The sequence below is a fragment of the Macrosteles quadrilineatus genome, unplaced genomic scaffold (genome assembly GCF_028750875.1).
Source record: "Macrosteles quadrilineatus isolate MER2022 unplaced genomic scaffold, UCM_ALF_1.0 Scaffold_8__2_contigs__length_117827958, whole genome shotgun sequence".
NCBI classification, from domain to species: domain Eukaryota; kingdom Metazoa; phylum Arthropoda; class Insecta; order Hemiptera; family Cicadellidae; genus Macrosteles; species Macrosteles quadrilineatus.
Genome location: NW_026542601.1, coordinates 117151401 through 117172712, shown reverse-complemented (window position 1 = coordinate 117172712; position 21312 = coordinate 117151401). Strand labels below are relative to the sequence as shown.

At 35.4% G+C, this 21312-nt stretch overlaps 2 protein-coding genes across 4 annotated transcripts; one reads left to right on the top strand and one right to left on the bottom strand.

Annotated features, from left to right (window-relative positions):
- The first annotated feature begins 292 nt into the window (after nucleotides 1–292).
- LOC129001155 (endonuclease/exonuclease/phosphatase family domain-containing protein 1-like) lies at nucleotides 293–20236 on the top strand. Of its 3 annotated transcripts, none has more exons than XM_054428365.1 (12): nucleotides 293–364; nucleotides 1497–1636; nucleotides 5338–5549; nucleotides 7661–7862; nucleotides 8525–8666; nucleotides 9351–9573; nucleotides 10868–10919; nucleotides 14278–14379; nucleotides 14818–14922; nucleotides 16888–17026; nucleotides 18217–18348; nucleotides 19860–20236. In XM_054428365.1, exons 2-12 carry the CDS (start codon nucleotides 1499–1501, stop codon nucleotides 19970–19972), a joined length of 1560 nt encoding a protein of 519 aa, XP_054284340.1. In that variant the 5' UTR covers nucleotides 293–364; nucleotides 1497–1498; the 3' UTR covers nucleotides 19973–20236. The 3 variants fall into 3 exon arrangements, with proteins under 3 accessions (XP_054284340.1, XP_054284341.1, XP_054284339.1); XM_054428366.1 differs by having other exon boundaries at nucleotides 7658–7862; nucleotides 9354–9573; XM_054428364.1 differs by having other exon boundaries at nucleotides 7658–7862.
- On the bottom strand, nucleotides 12132–13321 carry LOC129001157 (vasotab-like). Its single transcript, XM_054428367.1, has 3 exons — nucleotides 13184–13321; nucleotides 12688–12861; nucleotides 12132–12237 (listed from the first exon to the last, which is right to left on the bottom strand). Exons 1-3 carry the CDS (start codon nucleotides 13212–13214, stop codon nucleotides 12179–12181), a joined length of 264 nt encoding a protein of 87 aa, XP_054284342.1. The 5' UTR covers nucleotides 13215–13321; the 3' UTR covers nucleotides 12132–12178.
- Nucleotides 20237–21312: the final 1076 nt, after the last annotated feature.

The following is a 21312-nucleotide window of genomic DNA, read 5'->3' as shown; positions in this document are numbered from 1 at the left end:
ATGCCTCATTCGTACCTCCCCTAAGTCAGACCCCTCGGCCCTCAGTAGTCAGTGGTTCCTATCCCTATCGACATGAAACAGCTGCTTGTGCTTATGGTTCAGCTGATCAGCTGATTTCAAAGCCTAAAGTTGGAATTGGGACACCGGAACAAAAAATGACATCATAATAATGACAATATTGACACTTGCACTACTTAATAGTTCACTTGACATTGATAAACAGTAACAGTAGTAACAGATAAACATTGCCGCAATGATTTGACATATATTTGGTACACTGTGTATATCTTCGTCTTCGTCTTAGATTTATGATATGTTTTTTGTAGACGGTTATGAACTGATATTGGCGAAACCCAATTAACAGGTAGGCCTGATTGCACAATTTCAATAATTTAGGCCTAAGTTGTTTAATAGTCTATTTATCACATACTAGGCCTAAACCTGTTGGTTGCTTATGTGGGCTATTAAGCTACAGCTACAGCTTCACAGAAGTGTATTTTTTGCTAAGTCCTATGATTATGCTAGATTCCAAAGGGTACAGTTTCTTAACTGGGCTACGCTAATATCGATTGAAACTATCGATTCGATTAGTAAAACCTTCATGCGATTTTTTCACCATCAGCAAGTTTGGTTGGTTAGGTTAGGTTATGATGGTGGACATATTAATAATAGATATTTAAAAATATTGATTCTCTATCTTATTAATAAATATTTTCAATTCGATAGTTTCAATTGATATTAGGGTAGCCCAGTTAAGAAACTGTACCCGATTCAAAGATGTCATCCGGCCATTAGTTTCCACAATAGACTACGTCAAATAACTTATTGGAAATTGTGTTGATTTTCTTAAAGAAAAATGTTTGATTCCAAAACAAGCTAGGCCTAAATTTGAAATAGGCTAATGTGGAGACGAGATGAAGACCAGCATATAAGGAGAAAACCTGGTAATATTTAGATACCATAAATCCTCAAAATCAATTAGGCCTAAGCATCAGAACAACAATAAGTCCTAGGTTTGTTTATATTTTTTAATATTTTTATCGTGAATTTAATGTATGTTTTGGTTACCGGTATTTCTTTTTGTAAGTTTTGATATTCATCCGATAATATATTGTAGGCTCTATACAGAACTGCAGCCGTACCTAAGTATAAAGTATCCAGCTCCTTCGTAATCTTACAAAAAAATGATCACATCAATTTATGACTAGGCTATAGTAGGCTATGACTAGTCAAATAGAACTGGAGGGTCGAGGTAATGTTTTTAAATAGACCAGCTGTTATTAATCAACCGCCAGTTCGATTTGAGTTAACTATCAAGTCATTACAAAGTTATAGGCTATTGTCTGGATAGGAATGCTGAAGGTTATATTTTATTTCTTAGTCTACCCAGAAAAAAAACACTTAATAGTCTAGGCCTAAATGTTAATACCATTGGCTTGGTGGTCTAGAGTTAGCTTTCTGCCAATATTAAGCTTAATTTGTAACAATATTTTTAGATATGGGGCAAAACCACAGCTCATCATTTCCTGGGAGAAGAAAGTCAATTCGAAGATCTCTACGATCCCCTTTCCCAAGGCGATCAAGAACGACTCAGTCTCTCAGTGCAACTTTCAACTATGTAGATTCAGACGTTAAGGTAAAGAGCTACAGTAACTTACTAAGTTATGTTTTATTAGTTGTTTTGATTTTAAAATATATCATTTTGTATTTGCTAAGTGAATAATTTATTTTTATTTTTACATTTTTTATACATATAGAGCAAGACACATAGAAGCATTGCACGACGTCCAATGATTTATTTGAAGCTATATTTTTTGACTTGCACCACAACCCTAAAGGGCTGGCTAGGGAGATTCCAATCGCAGAACAGTGATACAAAATTGTTTTTGGGAATCCCTAGCCCGGTTTGACTTTTGATTGTCTTTTTCCATGTAGGTAGCCTAGAAACATTGAATCATCAACAATCTTAATTTGAGTTAACCACAATTATTTAGCATTGATTTTATATGAAATGCTAGAGACCAGGAGATGATCTAATTTAAATTTATGCCATGATTTGCACTTTTACCTCAAAATACAACATTACGCAATCATGATATTTGAGGTAATTGACCCAGCTAACGGTCTTATAAGACCAAGTTGGAAAAATGCGAGGTCATTGACCTTTTATTTCACATCCATCCGGTAGTACTGTTTCAGAAGAGAAGCACGTTGATAATTATTATAAATTTATGTTCTCGTTGTTTAAAACAATTATTTCACAAACCTATAAAACATTAGATAACTCTTGAAGATAACAACATATAAAAACATCATTATTTTTCTCTTTTTGTTCTTCTGTTCTCTTTTGGGGTTTCCTCCTTTCATCCACACATTCAACAAGTTGCCATGTTACTAATCACCCCATTAGCCTCCTGTGGAGCAATTATTTTTCATACGAGATCCAAGGTACCCGTAGGCTATCGTAATTAAGGAAAAGTTTTTTACTTCAGTGCGTTATGAGATCTATTTATCTTGTTCATTTTATGTTAACTAGTTGTTTCATAAATAAAAATGCATTCTGTATGTACAAGTTTAATTTCTTTTCGATTAACTGTACGTACACAGAAATATCGAAAAAGCCAAATTATGGGTCCGGTCCGCACAGCGGGCTAGATACGATACAAGACCTTGGGATCTTGTAACACAGTGAACGTGTTAACCGTTTTAACCCTTTGAGCTGCCCCAATAAGCTTAATTTTGGATTCTTAAATTGTGATACCAACTAAAAAGTACACTGTTTTTCTTATGAAGTGATGGATGGTACAACTTGATAAAATGTTATTAGGGGATATTAATGTATATTTTTAGTGGGGTCTCTGAGGTTGATGTTCTAAAAACTGCCGCCATTTTGTCCTGGGTTGATATAGAGACCCCTGGTTTTCGCCGATATTCTTTAAACTAATTGCTTTTAAAATGAGGTGTCACTTGATGAGTCTCTACGTTAAAAATGTTTGAGCTGCCCCCAAAAAACACATTTTGGGTTTTCGGACAAAATTTAATACCAACAAAAAAGTGAACTTTTATGCCATAGAGGTGTGCAGAATTTGGTTTTCTTGGTGTAACCCACTAAAAAGTTTATGTTAAGTTTATTTAAAACCTCTTTAACTCGACAGTTTGTGTAACTCGACAGTCAACAGCTGAAAGGCCACACAAAAATGTAATTTTTTAGAACTCTTAGTTTTAATTGTTGAATATTTAACATTTCTTTGAAGATTGTTTACTAAAAAATACTTGTGTAAGTAATAAACATATATGTAAAAATTAGTCTGTTATTTATTAATTTATTAAAACCCATTAAACATTTCAATGTTCTAGTTAACTCAAAAACCCCCAAACTCCCAAGGCCCACAAATTGTCGATTTAGTGAGTTTTTACTGTACTGTAACTAAAATTTTCAAAAGTTTTCTTGTTCCAGAATAAAAGCTCTTGGGAAACATGTAATGCCTTGAGCAATAATTAACGAGTTTACCGTTGTAAATTCATTTAGTCCATTACATAATGACCATGTGTTGTTAACTAAATTAGTTCATAAGTGATTCATTAAATGAAGCTTTCAGTTAGAACCGTTACAAATGTTTTTTTTCTAAATAAGTTAGCGTGCTACAAAAATATCAAAAATTTTAAATTTTTTGTTGATATTAATTGAATTTAGGGATATATTTGTATTAATTTTAGGACCTTTTCTGTTTATTTCACTTTCAATATATAATTTGTATATAATACATGTAACTATAAACAATTAATTTGAAGGTTTAAAGTTTTGGCACAATTTTATCACCTAGGCTAACACAATCCAAAAATAACCTAATCCTAAACAGCATTTGTTGATAATTAATTATAACATACTAGCTTTGGGCCTGTCCCTCGTTTGAGGATTAAGTAGTCAGTTCCAGCTGTATTTAATTCAGTACCTACAGTTGGTTCACATGAGTTAAAAATTTTCATGAGCTGCAGACAATACCATTACCATATGCGTGCATGCAAATTCTGAAACTTGTAATGGGAAAAAATGTCACCTTGTTTATTAATTACCTTCTTTACCATGTGAATATATTTCACACATTTTTCATCAATAAAATGGCAACTTCGACGATGTGAAAAGCCTTAATGTCAAATCGGGGGATGGTTTTCAGGCTTGTAACTTTTTTATCTTGTGAATAAACATATGTAAACATTGGACGATTTCTGTGAAATTTAGTATAACTAGTGTACATGTTGCTCGAAATCGAGCAATCACAAAGAAGTAAAAGAGTTATTTAAAAACAAATAACTTATTTAAGAACAAATATAAGTCATAAATTCCAATGATTTTAAATAAAAGGAGTCAGCTCTAAGATTACGTAAATAATGATAATACTCACAATATACTTAACAGTTCAATATAATCAACATTTCTTTTAAATGTTTTATCATTTTTCAAAAGCTGATCTGGCTTTTAGTGTATTGTACAAATGTTTCCCACTTACAGCCGCAATAGGTTGTCCATGCTAGCTGCATGGTATCACATATTGTTGCCAGTACGTTTACAAATTTCAGTCTTTATTTTAATAGCACCAAAAGACCATTACCTGATTTTCTGCATAACCTATATGTCTTAATTTTACAATTAACATTTTAATTTCTGACAACAGCTGGAGTTTAATAACAATGTTTGTTTCCCATCTTAATCTTATGGAGAAATACGAAACTTTAAAGGACCCCAGGGCCTCACTCTCTCATTATTTCCCTAAATAGAAAGTTTCCTGCACAACTTCACGTTACGCTCTTTCCAATGACACGAAAAACATGTCAATCGGTTCAGTAGTTACGGAGGAGTAATTGTCACAAAAAATCTGCTTGCGTATTAAATAAGTAATAGATATTAACAGGGCATTTTAGATAAACCCTAATATTGCATTGTTTTATTTGTGTTTATATATTAAAACAAAAATAATTGCTTGACTCCCTTTTGTGTGACCTCAGTTGAGGGGCAGTAATAAAAGGACTAGCTGTCAGGTGAACAATATCCGGCTTAGGACACGGATCTCTTAGTTTGCCATGTGATATCCAAAACTATAACTGTAGTTAAACTTTATAACATCTCAAATCTGTAAGACCTGTAGTTTGTATTCTAAAATTCCACATATGAATAAAGGCACACTGAACAAGATACTCCTCTGGGTTACTTTTAAAAACAAGTATTTTTGTTACTTATATTCCATTTACTAACTTTATGTTAGTCCACATTTTGTGAACTTTGGACACAAACAGTTGTATTTCCTAAATCAAACGCCTTAAGGTTTCTATTTTTTACAGGGTGACCAACTCAACTTGAACAACGCGACGGCCGAGGAGCTGATGACTCTACCTGGTGTGACTCGCGCGATCGCACAGAACATTGTCGAGTATCGGCAAGCCATCGGTCGCTTTAACAAGGTGGAGGACTTGGCGTTGGTGTCTGGTGTCGGAGCCGAGAAACTCGGAACTATCCGACCTGAGATCTGTGTACATCGTAGGAAGTCCAACAGGTAGGTTCTCATCCTCAGCTCTAACCCGGACTCATTTATACATGCATACTTCAGGCTAGACTTAGAAAGTTGCGGCATTTTTAGATAAAATCTCTGCTCTACCACTGGACCAGCTCGCTCCACAACAAATAGGTAGGAGCATTGACTTTTGGAGTAACTTATACATCCCATATTTATGGGCCAGGTGTAGCCAATTTTGTATTCAAATAAATTTAAGTTTAATACGCCTCTTACAAAGTATACCTCGTTATTTTTTGGTACAATGACACTTGATGCAACATAAGAGATATGATGGGGTTTACAATAAGTAGTCCTTTCATTTTAGGCTTGAAAATTTTCCGTATTCGAGAGAAATCAGTAATTTATATCAGCTCACTCTTTCGGTAACTTCAATCAATTACGTTAATTTTTAATCTAAAACTAGCTACAAGTTTTTTGAATGGAATTTCCAGTTTAGTCTACAGTCCCGAGTGTGATTTTAGGACACTGACACATTTATCGCTGAATTGGTGATGTACGGCAACATTGAATGAAAATTTAGTAAAAAATTAAATTGGTTGGGCAGTTTGTGGTTAGATTGTTTTTTTTTATTAATTCTTAACACTAAAAACAAAGGTGAACACAGATGAGCTATGTCTTTCGTCATTTACAGTAAAAGTACATTTTAAAATGTTTTACCATTGTTTTCAATCCCATGGATTAATTTCAACATACAAATTTACATATGTTAAATAACAAGCTAGGTTACCTAGATTTTTATTTCCTCCTCTACCACGAGTCCTTGAACCTCAGTTTAAGTTGTAACAATAACAACATGAGTTATTTAAGAGCATGTCATGAGGCTGTCCCAACAATGGATGAAGTACATAATTGATCAAGGTCTGCACTCTGCAGGTTATTGACTGGAGTATTGACCAGTGAACTGTACATTGTTTCGGAACCTTGTTCTTGTTTCAAGTTTATTTTTAACTATCAAGTTTATTTTTATCTTTAACAGGAAATACAACCACAAATAATATTTGGTTTGCTTGTCAAGAGGGTTTTTGTAAGCTTCTTTTGCTAAGTAATTTTTTATAGTTATTAATTTCTAGTAGATTAATTTTATTTTCATTTCAAACATTGTGTTCTAAAAGTTTGCACCAATTTAATTATTACTCTCAAATATGCAATTTTTTGTTCAATGCCACAAGATAGGCTGGACTCCCAACTATAAATAGCTATTGCATTTTACTCTCGATGAAATCGTGGACAAAAGACTAATAAACAGTTACCTACATTAGCAGCAAAATCAGTACTGCTCTCTATGTTGTGTGAAGAATGGATCATTTTGGTGGAACATCAGCGACCAAAACATTTACCCTGGCAGAGTTGAACAACTTAAGGCATAACCTGAAGCTGTGGAGGAGTTTTAATGTACACCATAATCACCTATTTCTAAAAAAACTTAATCCATGGTCAACCTGGAACCACTAGAAAATTTAAGACCGGCTGTTCAAATTTTGGGATTTTCAGCAGCATTTATTACAACAACAACAAATTATAACAAATTATTCCAGACATATCCAACTACAGGGATACGAATTACGAGACGCATCTATGGGTTCACTTTAGGCTGATCAAATGGTCTTCAGTGAAGTAATAACTGAATGAAAGACTTTTGATCTGTTATCTGTAATTTTACCGTTGTGATTCTTGGTTTTATTAAATGGGCCCAGGCCCAGAGGGGCATGAAATTTTCTGATTTGTTGGGGGTGAAAATCCCACTGCAAGGAGGGGTGTAGGGGATGCTATTACCTCTTGGGCTCATAGTGCGTCACATGCAAACCGCGGGCGTGTCTTGGTGTTAGTAGATGACAATGGTTTGTTTGTAATGATTCTTTGACAAATCTAGAGAGAATGCCAATCTTGGGAGGAAGGTTTAATTACCTTTCTTTGAGAGGTTTAATCACCTAAACTCTACTTTACATGATCATGTTTCCTCACAATACAAAGTTTCATTTTTATTTTCTAATGTTTTTACTAATTTGTCAATTAAAAAAGTAAAAAAGGCATTTGATTTCTGTATAATACAATATATACCAGTTCTTAAACAAGTCCTACTCTGTCAGCAGTAACCAGTCTTCTCGGGCCCAGTCTATGGACAGCCTAGCCAGCAGTGAAGGATCTCCGCGTCCCCCGCCACCCGTTGACATCAACAATGCCAACGTCTTCTCTCTGATGACTCTACGCGGCGTTACTCAGGAGTTGGCGGCAAACATTGTCGACTACAGAGAAAGACGAGGTCCTTTCAATGCACTCCAGGATCTGCTCAGGGTCAGTCTGACTTAACATCTCTTTTGGTTTTGCCACATTTTTCACCTCATTATAAAGGATTGGGCCAAACCTTTGTTTCTTTCTATCTAATTTTGATTTGTTGCTAGAAGCATCATTCATTGCCCACTGAATTGTGTCAGGGTTTAGAATATCACTGGATGTCAAACCAGCAAACTATGGCTTTGAAGGTGATCTCGAAAACCGTTTGGCTACTCAGATAAATACACTTTATTTGTCAATACTAGAGGACCCATGCTGCTCCGCAGCTTTGAAATAAATATCATATCCGAGAAATAATCAAATTTATGATTTTTTGGGGAATACAGTATCTTGGACTTAACTGATTCAAACGTTCAATAGCTCAATTAAAGCCTATAATTTACTGATTATTTTGAGTCTTAAACATATAAAAAAACCATAAACAATACTGGAGCTATTAATTTAAAAGCTTTTCTATTTATCCTCTATACTCCTCACTTGTCCAAACCATCTTAAGTCTTGCTTTTTCTACTCCCCCTTTTTAAGCTGTCGTCAACTACCCATCTTCTTACCCATTCATTTCTAATTGTACCACTTTGATTTTTTTCACCCTCATAGCTCCTAAAAATACACACAACAACAGACCAGGGTTTAGGCTGTTAATTTACACTTGTGTCTTGCAGGTGAGAGGTATGAGCGCTTGGCTACTCAGTAATCTCCGTAGTCAGGTAGTGGTCGGCCCTCCTCCCCCCGGCACGCCCATCCCACTCAACAAGAAGCTTAGTCTGACACTACTCAACGGAACCTCTCTATCAAGGTTTGCAGGTAGGACAGACATGTCATATTTATACACATATATCAACAACCGATATACATATATAAAAAAGAGCCATAAAGGAAATCAGGTGTTCCAATTTCAAAGGAAGTCATTTACAATCACAAACAGGTGTGCTTTAATTTTTGATGAAGTTACTAACAACTAAGTCTACTAAAGATATTGGGGGAACAAGCTGGTCTAGTGGTAGAGCTCTGGGCCGTAGCCTGAGGTCCTGGGATCAAATACCGCCAATCACAAATGGATTTTATCTATGTGATAATACCACGACCCTCTAGTAGTAGCCTGAAGTCATGTGTAAAACATTTCCAGGCTAGAACCTAGTGTCCTAGGATGTGAAGGTGGCACATATTGCAGCCGGCTAAAAATCTACCTTTCTCCATGTTTTTATTTTTTTTATAACCCCTACTTGACATTTTTATTGCAGTTGTCTACCTCTAATCGAGACAAATAAATAGAAACCAGGCCCTTCTCCACATTTAAAAGATTTTAGACTGTCCAACGTCTATCTGACTACCAGAGAAGCTTAACTATAAATTACCTGAAATATTTGAAGTAGAAGGTCATCCTTCCAAAAAAACGTTTACGTAACCCATAGAAACATAAAATACTGTCAGTTCCCGTACTAAGACCATGATCATCAGGTAAATTTATCTCTGTGAACATGTTCCCAGCAGACCGCAAGCCCCAGATGAACGGACATGTCCCAGTGAAGGACATATTCGAGCTGTTGTGTGCCTACTCGCAGCGGCCCCTGGTGGACGATGTGTTCCAAGGTATGAGGGACGGCCGCTCAGCTCTGCGGCTGGCCTCATGGAATCTCACTGCGATGACGGTCGACAAGATAGACAACCCAGGGGTCAAGGAAGTGGTCTGTCGCACACTGCTAGAGAACCGGTGAGAACACTAAACAATGAGGTGTATCTTGTATCATGAATTGATTTGTATCAGTTCAATTTCACTAGCAGATAGGTTAAGGGGGGGTTTCTAAAACATAACTTTTCCCTTTTGCCATTGGGTCTTAATACAGTAGACTCCCTCTTATCTGGACATCGGTTTAACCAGACTACACCCGGCGGAAATTACATTTCTTTAACCAGACAATTTTTATCAGCACATCGGTTTAACCGGACTAGATCGGCAGGAAGTGGGCGGAACTGTAACGACTGTTCTCGTGGGAAAGATTTGAGAACAGTGACCACGTGTCCAAATGCAATGCTCTCCTAAATTTAAGTCAACTACTGTATAGAGTATGCATTTAAACGGTCATTTTTAACTAGTTTTCGTGGACGTCTGTTTAACCGGAAAACCCGTTATCCGGACTGGCCTCGGTCCAGAGGAGTCCGGATAAAAGGGAGTCTACTGTAAGTGACTAAAGTAGGGTCTCGATCATCTGATCTTTGGTTATCCAACCCTCCGCATTATCCTACCTTTAACACATTGAAGTAGCCTACCATATGCTTGTGTGTTTTCCCTTCTGCATGACTGTAAGCCATGGCTTCTTAGTTTTAGTGATAGTGTTTTTACTAGTTTTTTTATTTTTTAATTTGTCATTTTAGCTTCAAAATGAAAGTGTTAAGTTAAATGTAGCCTACTTATTACGTAGTTATTAAAAGTTTAGTACCGGTACTCTAAAGGTTTTCGTTTAGACACAACTTTTAAAGTTTTTAAAACTGCTTCATTATGTATTTCTTTGCTGCGGCTGCTCTAGGTGGGAAATCGAGACTTAACTGTACTTCATAGTTAAACAGATCTTTCCTAGCAAGATCTGTAGGTGTGTGGCTTGTTTTCCTTACACATACAAAATAATTCATCTTCTATATCCACCTCAAGTAGGCAATGTTAGGAGCCACAATACATCTAGTCAATGAAAATTCAATACATTGGCAACAATTGTAGGGTTTGTGGTTATATTGGCATACCCCAGATATACATGAGAAATAACCTAAGACCTAGCTAGGAATCACCTCTTTCACTCCCTATTTCATTAGTATTCAGTTACCCTTGCAATAGTGTATTTTTAGATGCTCATCTGAGCTTCAGCTGTTTATGAACACTATTATAATATACTCAGTACTGACACAAATGTATCAATGTGTAAACAAACACACAATTTTTTATCTAGTGCTGTCCTTGTATTAGCCTATACAACAAAGTAAAATGTGAAATTTCAAATTAATATTTTTTACAGATTCTCCCTGGTGGCTACTCAAGAAGTATTGGATCCTGCAGCCTCAGATAAGGTAAGAAATACTATTACTAGAGTTTGTTAAATATTTCCAACTATGGCTGGGTAGATAATTGTTCCAACTCATACCGACGGCATGTACTGTTTAGTGGTTTTTGGTAGATTTGAGATTTAATTGCTATTGGATGGTTTTGTTTGGTAAAATGGCCTTTAGGAATATAAAGAAATATAATTAATTGAAACCACAGAGAAGTAAGATACAGAAAACATGCTTATGAAACAACCATGCGATTTTAGCTCGGGAATGGTGGTGCGGAAATATACTAGTGCCGAGCCAGGAAGAGCCCGAACAGCTATTGTTTACAGTTGATACGAGTACTCTTCCGTACTGGTTACAAATACTGATTACATTGTAATCATGATTACTCTGTCTAGGCCTTTAGTTTAACATACAAAACCATTTTGTTACCGATTCCTTCTGTCTGTACTCTGTACTGTACTCGTAAAGTCACCTGACAACTGAACTAGCGATTTAATTGGCTCTGTAGTACTCAGTTCCTTATAAAGCGCTCCTATTGGCCCAAAAATACTGAGTTCCTGTCTCTGCTGTTACTTGTTACTTGTGATACACTCCTTGAGGTACACATTATAAGTGATTACTTTGTACCTGATACTTTGTATTTGGAGTAACAGATACTTCCGATACTGACCAGTACTGATTACAAAATACTGATTACTGTAGTACCGTCACAGCACTAGCGAGAACGCTATACTACGTGGTGGTGAGGGAGGAGATGAGAGCGGATGGGGACGACCAATAGAATTTGAACTAGACACAAACAACTGGTGCTAGACACGACTTAAGTTTACCTTTGAATGTTTCCTCTGTATCTTACTTCTCTTTTGTTGAAACTTAACTAATCAATAAATTGCTCATTGTGTGCTAACCTAACCACATTTTATATAGAGAGAAATTACACACACTCCTTACAGCGTGGTGAGCAAGTTTAATAAATACCTTGCAACAATTACAAACTCAGCTTATCTCATATCTTGCCTCAACATAGGGCCTATGTATTTGTATTTGATTGTCTTAAAAGGTCACTGCATCATGTACAAAAGTGCAGGAATCATATAAAGTCATTTTTTCAACAATTATCTTCTACTCGTTCTTAGCCTTAAACTAGGCTATACACTTTTTGTGCCAACTCAATATAATACTATCCATATACCTAAAACTCGAAACTCCATGGTAAAAAATTAAAAGTTAATTTAATATCTTTTATTACGCTCTAATACAATACCCAATGTGTTTTATCTTCTAGCTGTAAATGTCCTTGTGTTACAAATACCACAGTAAAGGTACTCGTAATCTGAAACACATTCATCATATTACATTAAATCCACAACAGAATTTGTGAATTGCAGTAAACCAGTCAGAATAAATTGGTAATTGGTCAAGCTCATTAATTCTATGATTCAACTGACAGAGTGTGAAGAACACTGATAGTGGAGGCCTTCTGTTGTACTTTTTTTTTACTTGGCCTAGCCCAAGATTGTTTTCCACATTACTTCAGACCAGGCCTAGAGGTGCAGCATTATCACTTAGATAAAATCAAAATCCATTAGTTTTTGGCAGGATTTGAACCTGGGACCTCGGGGACCAAAGACCCAGGCTCTACCACTAGGCAAGCTCGCTCCCAGTATAAAGCTCGACTGACTCATAAAGAAGTGACTTTTTTACTGTATTCAAATACATTTAACCTCCTTTATATATTTTAAACCTATTGTAATTTCAAAATAAAACCAATATTAAAACATACCTCCTCCATTACAGTCGTTTTCAACCTTCAGAAAGCACGGGTTCCCAAAAGTTTTGAGGTATCCGTCAGAGTTGATGCCACAGATGGGTAGGTAGTCGAGGGGACAGAACTGGTTACACTCAGATTCTTGTGGGCGTGGGTACGGGTACGGGCTTGGGTACGCCACTGCGGCAGCTGTTGATAATTGTAGATTAGAACCTGGTCACCAAGCTCTGCTTAGAGAGTAATATCAGAACACCCGTGTTTCAACGTTATTTGAAATATTTGCATCCAAGTTGTTATTAAGTTATCATAAAGTGGCGCGGGTACACCTCATTCTCCTGTATAGTATCTCCCTTTAAAATTCCTTTAACTTTACAGTACTTTATTAGACACTAAATTAAAATAAAATTTTATCAATATATATAACTTATATATATGTAAATCAAAATTTGAATCAAGAATATTTATCTAAGTTTACATCACTAGTACTATATTACAGACGTATTAAACTCACCTACGACTGTGAGTAACAACAACGCTCTCATGTTAGATATAAGTTAAAACTTAACCGTTACAAATCGCCACACAATCAACTTAAATAACTTCCAGTTTTGCCACGCACAGTATAGCTTCCTGTACGTACAGAACGCAAATTGTTATCTGGAACTCAATTGCACCTCAAATATTGATAACAGCCTCGTTAAATCATTTTTATTCTAGATACATTTTCTGTCATTTCTTTTCTGATAAGAGGTAACTTGTTAGGCCTAAGTATACCTTATTAATGTAATTTTTGCTGTAAGTAGTGTATATGTATGTACTAATTATTGGTGTAGTTCAAAACTATTGAGGAAGGGTAAATAAACAGTACTTTTTTAATTTTTAGTTAAATCTATGTTTTACATAATAGAGCCACGGGAGAAGAATGAGAAGTATTAAAGCGACATTAAAATACTTCAAACCCATTAAATTCCAAGAGCTAGGTTTGCTACGCAGAAATGTTTACATAACCAGAATTAATCTCATAAAAAGGATTTTTTGAGAGGATAGCAGGCTTACCTGAAGGGTAAAGAGTCCAAACTGGCACAGGAAACACAAAACTTTACACTTTGTGTATATTGTGTAAAGTTTTGCGTTTCCTGTGCCAGTTTGGACTCTTTCCCATTCAGGTAGGCCTGCTATCCTCTTAAAAAATCCTCCTAGGCCCTTATGCTCTATGTTACACCCTTGATCTTATAAAAAGTTCACTCTCAATGAAAATGCCACTATTATTCATGTTATTTGTGGATGCTTATACCAGCAAGTTAGTGTATAGTATAAGGTCAATTTTTTATTCCTCCTTGTTAAATTATGGATGGAATCAGTGTAGCTCTTACTAGTGGTTTACTTGATTCAATCATAAGTTTGACAATTTACAATATTAAGCATTAAACACTCGATCACTATTTGTTCATTGAGCAACCAACATGTTAATTTGTTGATAGTATTTCAGTAAAAAACTTGATAATCGATCTAAAGATTTAGTTGATGGTTTTGTTATCAAGTTGGTTTTCCTACGACCAACTTAAAAACACCTAAAAGCGAAGTTAACACATTTTACGATTTCAGATCGCATGTGAACTCAACGAACCACGGTTGAGACGAGTGCAGGAGTGGAGAGGCAAGAGAGGTAAATGGAAAAATACTACGACTCTGTCCGCAGATGGAAAGGTAAAGTAATAAATTTACATTTCTTAATACTTTTAAGCAAAATAGTTTAAGTTACCTTGCTGCTGGACTCATCTTCCGGCGTCACCGCACGTGTCTCATTTCCAACACTGGCCGGTTTTTCAGTAATGTACCTGTTTATCGTATTTTTATCAAAGTGTTTCCTTTGTAGCACAGACATAACAGCATGCATGTGTTTAATTTTTTTTTGTTTTCATGATCAACATTTTCCAAACATGTCTTGAAAATGAATCACATAAATAAATAAGAAAATTGAATTAAGTTTGGCTGGTTTTACCACTATACACTTAATAATTTATAATCAAATAGGTGATAAGCAAGCTATGTCAAAGTGGTTTGCTGGCAAAATAATTTAAATTTTTCTTTAAAACACTTAAAAATATTTTTGCACATTCAACAAAATTTGTTCTTATGTTATAGAGGAGTTGTGGTTTTCTATATGACTCGGAAACTGGTATTGGCATCCAAGACATTCAAATCATCCATGATGACGCTACTGCGTTCGCCATACTTGCACAGTTTGAAGTAAGTAAAATTTTAGAATTGATGATAAATCATCATAATGACCCTTTAAACATACTGTACTTATCTTTATAATCCTTTGTAATTATCTTTATTTCTTAACTTAAAAGTTTTTTTTTACTTTTGATTTGTCTTTTATTTCTTTTACAGCAGGGTGCCAAACAAACATACGGTTTTAAAATGCATTATATGATCCAATTGTATGACAAAGGGTGTAATGTGAAGCACTATTTTCTTTTATTCTTTAATATTTCTCGGGAACCGGAGTTTTGCCAACGGGTGTCAGGTAGATGGGGGGGATGCCTTCGGCCACCTCTTGGTGCGGAGATTTGCCAACGGTGGTGGTGGGAGAAAGAGAGTGACGGAGGAAGGGAGAGCGATTGTCAGGGACAGGGTTGTCTACGCTTGGCAGTTATGCGCTTGTCGCAGTGGGTTAGGTTAGGTTAGGTTAGGTTAAAAATGCAATACATTTCCTTTCACAGTCAGGGTTGCATAACTCCATTACTTTGAACCAGCGAGCACAGAATATCTTTGAACACAGTCAGCATCCTGCCTGGTTTGTCCACCCCTAGCGGAAGCCACCCTCACGGTCAGGTGTAATCTCTCTCTCTCCCCCTCCCCCTCTCACGCAACCCACAACCGTTGGCAAAACTCCGCAGTATGTGGAATTCATGGATGGGGACCCTTTCTACCTGATACCCGTTGGCAAAACTCCTACACTCATATTTCTCCTTAGCTGTCTCATAATGTAAAAAAAAAGTAGGGTCTAGCTAATCGAAACCCTGCTACTACCAACAACTTAAAAAGGATAACTAGTTTGTATAAATAACAGTTCTACACTAAAAACGTGAATACATGAGTTTAAGTTCAAGGTCATTGCCCTTCAGCTACTTTTCATATTTTACTGTTTATGTTGTTCAAAAGAGGTGGGGACATAATTTACTAGTGATCCCTTGGGTAAAAATAAAGAGAACAAAAATTGCTTTGTTAACCAGATATCCGCCATTTTGTATTTTTCACATAAACATTTTTATCTTTGAACATTTTCAACTGAACTTTATGAAACTTGGTATGTATGTTAAGATAAAAGAGACCCATGTTAGGATAAAAGTTCAACTTGATCAAACCTAAAACTTGAAAATGGCAGCTATTTCAATTGTTTTTACTTAAATTACTAAAAAGTGGCTGATTTTATGAAGAAATATCAAGAACACTTTTATTTAGCATTTTTAATTCCCTATCGAACGATACCAAGTTCAAAAAGATCAAATAAGACATAGCTGAAATATTAAGATTTTTAGTTGTAAAATGGGGCAAACCTGACTAGCTTAGCCTTATTCTACCCCATTTTACAACTAAATACTGTAATATTTCAGATATTTCTTATTCATCTTATTGAACTTGAAATCGTTTCATAGGGAATTAAAATTTCTAAATAAAAGTTTTCTTGACATTTTTTGTAAAATCAGCCGTTATTTAGTAATTTAAGTTTAAAAAATTAAAATAGCCGCCATTTTGAAATTTTAAGTTGAATCAAGATGAATTTTTTCCCTAACATGGGTCTCTTTTACCTTAACATACATAACAAGTTTTATAAAGATCGGTTGAAAAATTTCAGAGATAAAAATGTTTATATAAAAAATACAAAATGGCGGATATCTGGGGAACGAAGCGATTTTGGAAAAATGTTTAGTTTTTATTATCTCACCCAAGGGATTATTAGCAAAATTATGTAATCTGACACTTATTCAAAATAAATCATGGCTCTGTCTGATTGGAATTTTAGCTCATTGGAACAGGGTTCAATCAAATTAATTCTGATTTTCAGAACTGTATTTGTACTCGCTGCTGATTGAGAATTATTTTATAGTTTAAATGTAAAAAAGATTGTAGATTTAATGAAAGCACTATTTGATTATGGAAAGATTAAATTTGACGTGAACATGACCAGTTGTGTGCACTGTGCAGGTGGATGCAGGTAGTGTCAGTTTGATGAACATTCACCTCTCCGCAGACGACATCAAGGTGCGAGAGTTGTGTCAACGGCTGCTGTCTCAATGTGAACCTGATATAGCTATTGGTGACTTTACACCCTACCCTGACGCTGGTGAGTGAAGATCAACACAGTTTATACAGTCAGTTACAACAAACAATACAGGACCAAAACATTGTACAGTGCGGCGATAAGACCGCCGCATTTGAGACAATTTTTGGCTGCTGAAAAAAAAATCCTGAATGAGTTAACAGAAAGCTGCCAACAAGCTGAAACATTACTAAGCAGTTTCTGTAGTTCCAATTTTTTTTCCAGATCATCTTTTTAAGATACAGAACTGTTTCAAAACTCAGCTTACGGAGGTTTGATGTGTATATTTGGTTTTATCACAACCATGACACGATGTCAGAGGAATCAATCAGTTAGGCCTGAATCCACTTACAATTTGAAGGTTAAGATACGTAGGGTAATTGAATAGAAAATGTGACCCCCTAGAAAATTAACCTCTTACATAGTCACCACCTCATTTGTCACAAGATTTTAACTTAAGTCAAAAACTTGATGGCAACTCTAGCTCCTCAAAGTAATAATATTAGTTCTAAATATTTATGTTCCTGATTAACATTAGGACAACCTTTTTTATAAACCACAAATGTTCAAATTTGCTTAGTTCTTATGTAGGAGAAGCATCAACAAGAAGTAGTTTGTGGTATGAATGCAAGGGATGGTCCACATTGGTACTATACTCGATTCACAATATTTAGGCGGTTTGAGGGGAAATACCCCCACCACTTTTTTGTACTTAATGTACGTTTCTAATCGGCTGTTGAGCTATAAGCTATTATTTTAAAGGTAAAGATAGAGTGGAGGGGATAGATTTCTTCTCCCACAAACCGCCTAAATATTGTGAACAAAGTATAATTAGTATTCACGCCTTGTCTCTTGATTTGCTACAAAGCTTGCTCACAAAGTAATGGGTACTTTCGTATTATATCAACCACACCTAAATTGGTAAAATAAAACCCTTTGGTAAGGTTAGGTTAGGAAGATTTTGTTTATTTAAACTAATTAAAACCTTATTAGGCAGTTGATTTATCGGTGTGGTTGGCTTAATACGAAAGTACCGAGTAATGTTTAAGAAAATCTCATACGGTTTTGATGATAACTGTGTATATTTACTATCCTGTATGTATGTTCAGTATGAGTGTATATCGATAAGCTTAGGAAGACGTATTTTATTATATTCCTATTACAGTATGACCAGTTATTCTAATTTGTTGCTTATACTGCGATCATTTTTGCAGAGTTTGTTGAGGAGGGCTACACAAGAATACTGCAGACTCCCACCATCACCAACAGCATGGCGCCAGGAACCTGCGGTGTCAACTATATGGACAACATATACCTTAACAAGCGCTCTCTCTCTAGATATACAGGTAACGTAAGATTACACGGATATGAAAAGTCAAGGAAGTTAATCATTTAAACTCCAAACATTATATCAGTTATCTTTATAATGTATATTTTACCTGATACTCAAATCATTTTTCAAACATTTTTTTCCGAACACATACACAGTCAAGATAAGCAAATAAAGTAGCAAATTACCTGATTTGAGGTGCAACAGGTCAGAGAATCCACCTGAGCTGTGCTAGAAGTCTCTAAACCAAACTTGTCTACTTTGGGTCAGGTAAAATATATCAGGACAAAATCAGGTTGCTTTGGAAAGTATTGATTAAAAAAATATTTATTGTTAAAATATAATTGGTTTATAGCCTACAATACTAAATATCATCCTCTGGCCATTTTGGAGAAATCGAGAACAACTGTTGCAGTCACAGCAAAATTGTGAATCCCTTCATGAATACTTCTGAGGTTACCGTGAAATCAAGAACATCTTCCGTAGTCCCAACGGATTCGTGAACATCTTTTAGGATCTTGCAAATCGTGCAGACATCATCATCGGCTCCCTCCATGTGGAAAAACCATGAACATCACCTATAATTGCAGCGAATTTGTCAATTTTTAATCATGCGCTTTTTACGATTGTGATAATGTAAGCTCGGCTCAAAAATGAAGCCCTTCGCACGCCTTTAGCATGAAAAACATGACCTTAGCCCAAAATTTATTCCTAACCTAAACAGATCCCTTAGGCCAACTTTTGGCCCAATCCAACCCAAAAATATTGGATAGTCGCAGACCCTTAACTATCACAGCAATCACTGCCACAAACAGGTGTACTCCTCACCGGGCTTACCAGACCTGTCCGAGAAAGTAAAACCTTCAATCTACGATCAAGTTTCCTGGCGAGAGAGACTACTCTGCCATTAACCATACCTAACAGTCCACGTCACTAACTGCTCTGGTCAATCAAAAGCCCAAGTAACATAGTACTAAACTTAACAACTCCCATGCTACCTAAAATTATTGACTTTAATGAGGTAATTAGAGGTAGAAAACAAGTTTTTTCAAAAAATGTTTTAGACTAAAGTTATGTATTTTTCAACGTAGAATCCGATTCTGTAATCAAAATTGGTAGTTTACATTTTAAAAAGTCAACTTCCGGTCTGAAAAAGCCACTTCCGGTGTGGTTTTGGATTTGAAATTATCACAATTTGGTAGACCGTGCCCAATTTAGCTAGTTCTGTATTATTTTTTGTTTGTAAGAAATGGTTTCCATCGTTTTGAAAGGGGTGTACGGGTGGTTTTGGACACCCGGTATATATGGGGAGGTATGGGGAGTTTTTACAGCTTTAAACAGTTAGAGTGGAAAAGTATTAGGTTGTGTCATATCTGGGTTTTGTTTGGATCTGTTACTTTTATTTGTTTTGCACCAGCATGAGTGTGACATAGGTCATACTTGGATATATTTTGTGTCTGTAGCACAACTGCAGCATGGTTTTGAATTAACTAATCGCCTGTCATTAATTGATCATCTGTCACACAGGAGTGGCTGGTATTGTGAGACAAGGGTTAAACCACGTGGCTATACCACGTGGGTGGCAGTGGGGAGGTCCTGCCAGTGAGCATTGCCCTGTCTGGTGTGAGCTCTACACTTGAGCTCTCGGCCCCGCCGCTGTTGGTTAAACTGCACCTTCGTCTGCGAGGTCTTCCACTGAGACACAACTCGCTGGACGATCAATTTGCTTTCGCACCACACACGGTAACAACAGGTGATGGAATCTCATTTCAGATGATGATGAGGATGCTTGGCGAATATTTTAATTTTGTTATGCTATTCACTCGGTTAATGTTATCAGATTTGATTCTTACGTGTCTTGTAGGATTTAATTTTGATTTATAATTTAAACAATCGTTTGTTTAGAGGTGTATTACCCCTAGCGCTATTTCTTTTTTTAACTTTTTCATAATTATTTATCTTGTTAGCATTGGAAGTAACTATAAGAGGTCAGTATTTAACAAAACTCCAATCTAATCTGTTTTCCTAATGTAACCCAATTTTCCTATATGGAGTATTATCCTAATGTATTATTTATTTTGCTTATTTTTATCAATATAAATTCAAAGTTCTTAAACACTTTGATTAATGTACTGCTTGATAGTCCTCGCTAATACTGTCCATTGACGGTTTTAAGTATTTGGTATAAATAAGGACCAGGTATCCCAAAGTTGTATTTTATAATATTTTTTTTCAATATTCAAACTACTAGAATAACTTTTAGACATGTGAACATCTTTGCCAATATCGTGCAAAAATCGTTATTTACTTCCTCTCTGTGTGACGCAGAGTTTTAACCCTTGAAATATGTGTACTTATTGGATACGTTTTTGATGCGTTTTTCCAAACACTTTAAATCTAGAAACTTGTTTTTTGGTCATAATATAGTCTACAGTATAGTATTAGTATGACTTGTGGTTAAGTCTCGTAACATATAATTATCCTAGGTAGCCACAATATTTTACTGTATCATCACTTTGCGTTGCTATATTATTTTCATTAGTATTATATCTGATACTTTAAGCATTTAAAACTAATTTAAAAATTTAAATTTAAAAGGTTATTATTAGTACACCTAATTTTAGTAAGTTTGCTTAACGTCAAATTAGGTTAGCTTATTATAGTTGTACAGCTATAAAAAGAGATAGTTAAAAAGTACCTGCATTTCTGATGGGACATGAAACTAATCTTTCCTAACCTTAAAAACGTATGCAATAAAATTATTGCGATCAAGATGACTTAAAGTACATAAATTATTTTATAAAAGTAATATTTGTTACATAATTTTACTGTTTTATGGAAACAAGTCAATTTATTTATACTGCTAGTCAAATATAAACATATCTTTTGATTGAGTACTGAATAATAAAAATCCTTTTATACAATAATTTCCGTAACGCACAAGCTGAATGTGATTTGATGAAAATCTCTGTGCTTTAAG

Excerpts from the sequence above, each read along its gene's own strand:
- LOC129001155 (XM_054428364.1), top strand. The coding sequence starts at position 1,499 with ATGGGGCAAAACCACAGCTCATCATTTCCTGGGAGAAGAAAGTCAATT. Across the intron at positions 5,550-7,657 it reads CATCGTAGGAAGTCCAACAG|CAGTAACCAGTCTTCTCGGG; the intron begins GTAGGTTCTCAT and ends CTACTCTGTCAG. Across the intron at positions 14,923-16,887 it reads CCATACTTGCACAGTTTGAA|GTGGATGCAGGTAGTGTCAG; the intron begins GTAAGTAAAATT and ends TGCACTGTGCAG.
- LOC129001157 (XM_054428367.1), bottom strand. The coding sequence starts at position 13,214 with ATGAGAGCGTTGTTGTTACTCACAGTCGTAG. Across the intron at positions 12,862-13,183 it reads GTTGTTACTCACAGTCGTAG|CTGCCGCAGTGGCGTACCCA; the intron begins GTGAGTTTAATA and ends AATTATCAACAG. Across the intron at positions 12,238-12,687 it reads AAACGACTGTAATGGAGGAG|ATTACGAGTACCTTTACTGT; the intron begins GTATGTTTTAAT and ends AATGTGTTTCAG.